The following is a 10000-nucleotide window of genomic DNA, read 5'->3' on the forward strand; positions in this document are numbered from 1 at the left end:
TTCAGTAATTTTCTTTTTTAGATCGTTTTTAGGATGCTTCAGAATATAATGTATAAATAACCGCACTAATATCGTGAATGTAGTTGTATGTTCGGTCTTAATTACATCTGGCAATGATTTGAAATCGTTTTCATAAAGAATATGATCGAAAGTTTTCTATCAAAATAAGTTATTGAAAACGGTGTTTTAAGAAATAATCTACTACCAGGAAATTTCATACGATCATTTGCATAATGACACCATGGATATCCATCTCACTATTGTGTTTCATTCATAATTTTATTTTCGTTAATATTGAAATCATCTCGCTGAGGTTCTGACAGTATGTCATACTCTAATGGAAATTCAGGCCAACCTGAAACATATTTGATTGACGATTGATACATATCTACAACGCAATCTGAAGAACATATTTCAATCGCAGATGATAAAGTTGGTTCGTGAATGGAAATATATATTTTTGCTTCCTTTCCGGTTATAGTTTTTTACATGCATTACAATTCTTCATTGCCATGTTCGTTGTGATAATTTTCTATAGGAATATAAACAACATTACAATCAGGTTTTCCATCATCTTTATCAACATTTGCAAATACAAGCGAATTATCCGCATGTAATCCACTAAATGATTTTGATCTGATATTTGACCAGCCGTAATTTGCGATTTCTTTCACTGAAATTGTAGTTGGAAAGTAAATACTAAAGTCTGGATTAGTTGAGCCTACCGATATCATCGTTGTTTTTTATGGAGTCGTGTTCATTACAATTTGATGAAGTAGCTCGCTTGGCGATGTCAGTGGCATTGACATTGTCATTTAAATCCCGATTTTCTAATGCAATCAATGTCATTGCTTCTTTGTAGATTTTGATCACCTACGTGAACTCAACATTGGAAATTTTCCATCACTAAGGCTCGTTGATAATAACGAGGAAAATTTGGAGTATGCTACCATTTCTGTATGTAATTTATTATATATGTAATTTTGCATTTGTGCACGTACATATTTTTTGGCAACAATAAGAATACAATCGTTGTTGCAGTGGAAACGCAAATTGTTACTGCTATTGTTGCCATCGTTGTTATTGTTGATAATAACACGCTTAATCTAGCAACACCAGCAGACGCTGAATAAACAGTTATATCAACAACAACTATACGTCTGCGATAATTTGTTATTTTCACAACATTCTCGTCAACGATATTTTTTAATTTCGTTTGCCATTCACGTGCTTGATATATCTAAAACGTTGCACTGCAACAACACGTCGAATACTCAATATATTTTAATTAGGTGGCGATTTAGCTGCTAAATCATAACACCAGTAATAGATCAAGCCGAGTTTTTTTCTTCATGCTGCACATTAAATGTTACCTCTTCGTTTTATCTAATATAACTAACATGGACCAACCTGACGAATACCACCGTGAAATCGTGGTAGATATTTTAAATGTTACAGCACCGAATAGTGAGGGCGTCTATATATCGGTAACCTGAGTGCGCTGTTTAATAGTTGTATTGACTGGTGACCATGCTGCCTGGTCAGACGCTACTGTATATACTATGTTATTAATTTGCTGGTGGGGAATTTTAATCAGTTTAAGTTTTTAACGAGATCAGGAATTCCACTTATAACATCTTCTAGCCTTTTTCAAATCGTTTCAATATCTGATATAGCTGTTTTAATACCGCCAAATTTTGTGTTAATATCGTAGAGTTTTATGTCAACACTCAACGGAGTGCCAAATAAATTATCTGCGATTTCATCAATTGTTTGAAAGTTTCAACGAAAATTTGTAAACGCGCTTACGTAATGATCATACTAAGCTCCTAGCGTGGATAATTTAGTATCTAGTGTGTCTGCATATTTTTTGTTGCAGCATCCTTAAAACAATTATATTATTTCCATTCATACTGAGTTCACCTGTCATCGTATCATTCGGTAAGCAACGCCTTTGTAATTTCATTTCTAATAGTTTTAATTGATATACTTGAGTCTCTGATTTTACCGTCATTGGTAAATATTGGAATGTTATCCTCAGTAGCACCGATAACTCTATAAACTATATCATTCCACTTGAAATTACTCTCTTTAAAACACCGTATTTATCCTGAAAAAATAACTATTTCATCTCGGTCAACTCCATAGAGGTTCATAATATCAGCGAGTTCATCCTTAGTCGCGTAATTTGACAAATCAATATCATCTTTTTATTGCCCTTAGTAGTACAACTTAGAGAAGATCTTTCGTAAATATCAACCATTATACTTTAAGATCTGTTAAAAACGACTCGGCGACTTGTATAGTCATGCACGACTTTATGAGGTGGTAATGTTGATTTTGATATAGAATTGAGTATATTAATTACTTCACAACCACATATTAGCGGATCAGTTAGTGTTTGTTTTGGTAATGATGAATACCAGACTGGATATTTTATTGTGTTTATATATTTTAAACATTCAGTTGGTGGTGTCAACCCATGCAAAACGAAATAAACGATCCACGTGGATCAATTGCGTATGCCACCCAATGAGTTTCAGGCCATGAATTTTCATCAAGATTTACGATTCCTGTTTCAAAATTATTTGGTGTTTTGATAATTGGTCATGCACGAAAACACCGCTGAACTTTTTATATTTACATTTTTAGCAGCATGAAGTAAATCGAAGTTTGACATTGTAAGAATTAGCGAAGTGTTCCTGGAAGTCCCAGGCCTGTTCCGTACCGATAAGGGGTTCCTGGTAATCTTAGATCCCTTCGCTTTGTATTCCCATGTCCTGTTGCTTTCTTTAATTCCATTGCAGCGGCGATTCCAACAGCACTGAGAGCATATGCGTTTGCTACACTTGGGGTTTCAGCGGCTATTAACGCTGGTATAACTTGAAGAAGTGGAAATATCCACCTGTTTTAATCGATTCTTGATTAGCGCTCGGAAAAAAATGAAGTTGAACTCCGGCTTTTGATTCTAAAGGATTATTAACATGTTTAGGTTGAGTCTTTTTTAATGATAGTTTGTTTAGACCACCACTATAAATCTGATATTGTTTTAGTGATATTTGTATGCCGCATTTACTTGTAATTTTTGATTGTAATGTTTTATCCTGTCCGGAAGTATTAGTGACTCTGACGTGAATATAACATTTTTATAATATCATGAGCGATTTATTTACATGTTTTCTACTGGCGAGTGAATAAGTCTCATTCTTACACAAGAACCTTCAAGCAATATTGTTTTATCTGAAAGACTAACTGTAACTGCTCTGTAATTAGCACGACCAACTGGGTTTACACGAGCTCGAAAGCAAATATCAACAACAAATTGTCTAGATAAATCAAGATGTTCCAATGAAAAGTAATAGATCGGATACATATTTCTAAAATCTGAGATATTTGTAAATATCATATGAATACGTTCTTGGGAATCTAGTCGATTAGTATATTACAAAGCGATAAATATGTGCCTCGGCAGAGAAACTCCTTGTTGTGATGCTATTTGCCATGAAATAACTCAGCAAAATTGCTTTGAACGCTATTTATTGTCATTGTCAACCATGATAACAATGATTTACCACCTTGGTCCATAAAATAAACTATTTTTTGTTCGTCATCAAGCGATGGCATCATTAATGGCATGCATAATGAAAGTTTTGTTAATATTAACATTCAATTTTGAGTAGCAGCAGGACGCCAGATTGTATCATTGTCATTGGCTTTTCTTAGAAATACAACTGTATGATTAGCTCCAAAATAACTTTTCTAACATTTCGACAAAGTTCAACGAAATGAGATAGTTGCATTGCACAAGAAAAGGATTCTTCATCATTTAACATTGATCGACGTGTAGCAAAGCATAAGATGAAATGTTGTGTTCATCGGTGCAATTTCAGCACCAGCTGCATTCATTCTTACGTTTGCATGTTCAGGTTGATTAGATGTATCTTTAGCAAACATCACTGATGGGCCGGCTGATCTTGTGTACTCATCTGAATATCTTACTAAACCTATTATCGATGTAGCAAAGTCGACGTCCATCTGAGCTGATTACATATTTCTTCCATCAATCATATATGTGGCGCTGTGAAACAGCACCATCATACCATTGTAACAAAACCAGGAAAATCACCGAGTGCAACTGCTGCACCATCATCGTGCAAAATTCTACCTTCTACTTCAATAAATGCTTTGGCGGGTAAGAAATATATACTTGTATCTTGAACTTGTAATTAGATTCTTCCATGTTTGATTTGGTTGACTTGTGTCGTAAGAATAAAATTGAAAAAAATGGTGCGTCTATATCAAACACTGGATCGTTTACATGTTTAAATATTCTTTTATAATTGTTATCGTCAAAGACCACTTCCTGCTATCAGGCTAGCAGTTCCATATTTTTCTGCTTCACCAGCCAACTCTGATAGTTTTAACTTACAGCTTAATTTATTTTCTTACTGACATTTGCAGGCATAACTTCAGTGCTCGCCAGTTTCAATGGTGGCTTTGATTTTCGTCATATTAATCGTGTTAGTCTATCATTGATTGTCTATAACGCTTTACCGGCAAGATTACCTTAAATAGCCCTTGAACAACATCACCGGGTCCATCTCCGTAAATCGCTTTGTACGTTGGTAATCGCGGATTCACTTATCTAACCATGACTGGTCTACGTTGAGCATTATGTGTACTCATTGTTTTGTTTACTTATTGATTAATTAGTTGTTGGTTTTTTAAATGATAATCATCAGCAATTTCATTAATGAGAGACGATAAACCTTGCGATCCATAACACCGCCAGTAAAAGGCTTTTGAGAAATATCAGATATTTCATTAATTATTACCGGCGAATTCTTTCTTGCGCGTTTCACTCCAATCAGAATGTCTAATATATCCACGTCAGAAAGAACACTGTCAGGACAAGCATAAGACCGCTTCCTCCTGGCGTAGTTGAGTAAACACCTCTTCCAGTAATGCCTGCGTAGGTTCGTACATTTCATCAAGGTCATTAAAGTCAATGAGACGTCCGGTTGGTAAACAAAAACGCATAGAAGTTTCGACAAAAATAAACTAACCCAATTAGAGAAACTCTCGGTAAAGTTAGCGGCTTTGGTTGAGCGTTATTGACTTTATTTTTATTTTTTTTAAAATCTTATGAGGTTTAAGTTTTCAAAGTCTCGTGTCAGCGAAAGATTTGCACTCCTCCTCTGCTACTCGTGTAATGAAAACAGCATCAAAGACATAAATAATAAATACATGATACAAGACATAAATACGTATTAGCATCGTTGACGGCTAAACGCAGCTCTTAAATAAGCATTATGAAATGATACACATTCTAACACCTTGTTATATCTGCAAACCTTCCCACCTCGCTCTGGCTTAAAGGTGAGAGTAATGTGTACAGGTACTTTATTCATACAAATATAATTGTCAGTTTGTTTTAGTATTTAACATTGTTGTTCGTTACGAAATCAACTTCATTATGCATAACTGTGTTATGGCGTAGGTTATTTCTGAGTAGCTAATCATAAATATTTTTTGCTTCGTATTGCTTATTTCACAAAGATAGACGAACAACTGCAGTATTGTTTATTTCTCATGCATATATATATATATATATAAATATATATATATATATATATATATATATATATATATATATATATATATATATATATATATATATATATATATATATATATATATATATATATATATGTATATTGGTGGTTGTCTACATATATGTGTTTGTATCTTTCTATTTATGTATGTTTTCCCTTAATTGAAGTTATCTTTGGTAATAAGTTTAGTCTTAATATACTGCATCACTTGACTACCATGTTTTGGAAAAAAGTCTCCATTAAGAAATTAGTCGTATCAGCCATACTATATCCCTCTACGTACATATATATTATAGGGATAATTATAATATTTACATGGTTTTAATTACACTTCTGTGAATAACCGCGATTAAGCAGTGTAAATATAAACAAATACTGAAATATTGCTATGTGGTAAAAGTATGGTCGTTTAATGAGAGGTTTATAGGTTCTAAAGGCTTGTCATTTCACATCTTTCAGTGAGGAAAGACCCAGAACTGCACTTTTATGTTCTAGAGGAAGGATCGCGGTATTGACAATTTCTAATTCAGTATCATCTTAGTTTTAAAGGAAGATGGAATTATTTCCTCCGCTAGGAACACTGATCATTTTGACAGCGTCCTTAAAATTGCTTAAGCGTAAAAGATTTCTGACATAGCCTTACTCGATAAGTAAAATGAAAAGGGTAGCATTATCAGCAATACAGTTCAATGATATAATCAAATTATAATAATTTTCTGTAAAACTATTACTGCTTTCCCAGAAAACGTTTCAACCACAATCAACCTTTCACCAGAAGAGAACATTTTGTAGCCAGTCAGCTACTGAAATGTCCCATGAAACCTAGATAGATAGATAGATAGATAGATAGATAGATAGATAGATAGATACATACATAGATACACATATATACAGATAGAAAGATAGATATATAGATAGATAAATATATATATATATATATAAAAAGGTAGATTGATAGATAGATAGATATATAGATGCATATATATATAGACTGATAGATAAACATACATACAAACATGCATATTGATAAATATATATATATATATATATATATATATATATATATATATATATATATATATATATAAGGACAGTTAGATAGACAGATATATAGATTGATATATAGATAGATATATTGATAGACAGGTATATAGGTATGTTGATATAGAAGCAAAACATAAACAGAGCGGGAAACACTATCCCCGGTCCTTATATAACTGCCATAATGTTTAAATTAGAACAACTAATGTCAGTGTAGGTTAAATAAATATGTTTTTAATCCAGTAAGATTTGAACCCGTTGAGTACAACACCAGCGCTTTTCATACACTCACCAACTCTCACAAGTTTTGACCATGCATAAGTCACCGACGTGAGCTACATATGAGAGAGAGTGAGAGAGATGAGGCAGATTCTATATGTACCACTTTGTGAAAGACAAGAACAGTAGTAATAGTGAAAATACTGTATTTTGTTTTAGAAACTATGTTCCTACAACTTGTATTTATAAGCATATAAGCCATAAAACTGTAATTTATCATCAGTTCAAAATTGGATTAAGCATATATTATATTGAATTGTATATATATATATATATATATATATATATATATATATATATATATATATATATATATATAATATGATATAATTACAAAAGTATTTCGATCTAGACTCGCTTCAGATCAGTATCCTATATAGCCTTGCTGCTGACAAAATAATATATATATATATATATATATATATATATATATATATATATATGTGTGGGGGGGGGTGAGAGAAACGACTATCTTTGTATAATGTATGTATATTTTTTTTCGTCTGTATCAGGCAAGATATCAGTACTTTTAAGACTTGATGAATGTCCTATTAATGCCAAGGCTATATGATGCACATGGTTTTAATACTTTATATATTTGTAGGATTTTTGAGCGAACTGAAGTTAAACAGGAACCATATCTCCATGAAGTTGTCTTGCTTGATGTCACTGAAGTCCTCGAAAGGTATTGTGCCGTGAAAACAAGATCGCCTTCTTCACATATACCACCAATATAAACTAAAGATCTCATCTGTATTGCTGTCAGTCATACAAAAAGCTGTACTATTTAATTAATTTCAGATAAGCTCAAATTCAAATTATCTTCATCTTCTAACAAATTATGTACTTTTGTATCCACATTCTTAATGTTATTAACAAGATAATAGTTTAAACCACTTCTCATTAGATCAAAATGACGATACCAATTAACATGACATCATTCTACCAAGATAACGACTAAACATTACCACTGGAGTAAACTCACAAAGAAGATGCGTTCAAGGGCCAACATTATTTTGCACTAATTACAGTTTCCTCATGATTCTATAGTATAATACACTTTTAAATTATGCCTTTTTCTCTGCTTAGCTTTTGTAATTTTTCTTAGGACTGAAAATACGTTTTCATAAATTGTCATCCTATATAAAGCTTTATTCTAGTAACATAGATATACATATGAATTTCAGCATGTCCCATTCGTTTAAAATCACAAATTGTTAAGCAAAACATTTAGTTCGTGGAATAAGGAAAACAAAGAAGACAATAGCAAATATATAGTATGAACGGCATTCTGAGAGCTATGTAAAACTATGAAACAAGTACCACTTTATGTCGGTTGTTCCAAACTTATTACATTATTCGAACAATTCTGTCTTCTACATAACTTCTAGTTCTTTAGATTGATCCCCTGCCGAGAGAAACCGACGACTTGAAAACGATACTAATACTTCCCTCACTTGACGCCTTGCATTGAGATGTAGGTGTTAGGATGGGACTGTCTGGTGTCAGGATAGTATGACCGGGCGGGACTAGTTGCTACATGTCTACGCCATAATGTGCCTATGCTAGACATCACTATAAACAGCCACACTGCAAACATCGTATTTTGTGTTGTTCTCTGCGTTTAAATGACCGCTAAACTTCTTGTAAACCGTTGGAGAAAAAGTCAGTTGAAATAATTTGACATTTGCAACAGGTTTCAGATAAGTGTGTTTAATTATAGACCGGGGATGGGTAGTAAGGTGGTGCATATTGAATAAGTATCAATCAATAGAGTATTGTAAGTTTAAATTTCTTTACAAATAGAATGCGAATTCTCTCGTTAGTGACTTCTAACTTACTTTCTATTTAATATTTCGATAGAACACGCACAATCGTATTATCCATTTGAATTTAATATTGTCTGGACGTGCAAATCATACCAGTACAGTTCATAACAAATATTTCGTTCCGGCAGTATGGTGCGTCGAATAAAATCAAAGTTCCCCTCCGAATATGTACAAATAATCTCACAAAACATCAATATGTATGAATATTGAAGCGAATGCGTTTTCGTTTTTATGAGTATTTAAATATATGGTACACGCTTTGACCATTATATTGATAGCATGAAACTTCATATAAATAAACAACACGCAATAATGTTAGACACAAAGCATGCAGGAATAAAATTCAAAATATTCTCATTTCAACAAACATGTGTCCAGTTAAAATATCATTATAATATAATCAAGCTTTGATTAAAATTTGAATATTTGAATAATTACAATTAGAAATTGTATAAGAAAAGCTAGAATTCATTGGTGAACATTGTCTTTTTAATTTGTTTTAACATTTCGTCGATTAGAATTGATGTAGAAGAAATGAATTTTATTGCGTATCATGCTGTGTGCAAGATTAAAGGGTAACTATAAGGTTTATCCACATCAATAGTGCTTTTAAATTCATATTCATAATATTCACAATGATATATGGCCCTAATTACCACTTATCCATCCTGTCAAGGTTCTTGTGCTTTAATCCACCTGTTACATGTATTATAATGAAGGAAATACCAGCTGTGATATAATTAATAATAATAGGTATTTGTCCAAGATAAAATGATTACAAGATGTTGTAAAAACATAAGACAAAAATAAAATATAACATCATTTAATCATTGAAGAAAATAAGAGAAAATATGTACAAAGTGCTCACAAATTTATAAAATAGAAGCAAGCCTGATTTGTTTGTTTTTCTCTCATTAACCTATTGCATGTAATGATGTCATTGTCTACGTAAGGCCAGTTTTGTATTCAATCTTGCTTGTGTGGCCGCCAAGACATTATTTAGATAATTATAATAATGTAATGTAACTGGTACGGCTTACATCCTAACCAAATACAGTTTAGGAGGTCACCATTAATTTGTCCAAGTTATCGAAAATCCGATTCCTCTTGATGTTGTCCGGTTATCAACCACGAATACAATTCCAGCACATCCTACATCGCAGGTAATTGGATTCGAGGGTGGTGAACCACTACAAATCTTGAATTCTCTGGAATATAAAACATACATACATACAT

The 10000-nt window shown here is 32.6% G+C and overlaps 1 protein-coding gene across 1 annotated transcript in view; it reads right to left on the reverse strand.

The window, feature by feature from the left end:
• Positions 1–9725: 9725 nt before the first annotated feature.
• The window catches only part of LOC149771891 (uncharacterized), a 3359-nt gene continuing 3084 nt past the window's right edge, over positions 9726–10000 (reverse strand). The window contains exon 3 of the mRNA XM_089948105.1: positions 9726–9972. Coding sequence (XP_089804231.1) covers positions 9837–9972 — 136 coding nt within the window. The 3' untranslated portion in view covers positions 9726–9836. The remainder of the gene's footprint in view (positions 9973–10000) is intronic.

This window comes from Sinohyriopsis cumingii, unplaced genomic scaffold (assembly GCF_028554795.1).
Source record: "Sinohyriopsis cumingii isolate HCF-2022 unplaced genomic scaffold, ASM2855479v2 utg001603l, whole genome shotgun sequence".
Taxonomy (NCBI): domain Eukaryota; kingdom Metazoa; phylum Mollusca; class Bivalvia; order Unionida; family Unionidae; genus Sinohyriopsis; species Sinohyriopsis cumingii.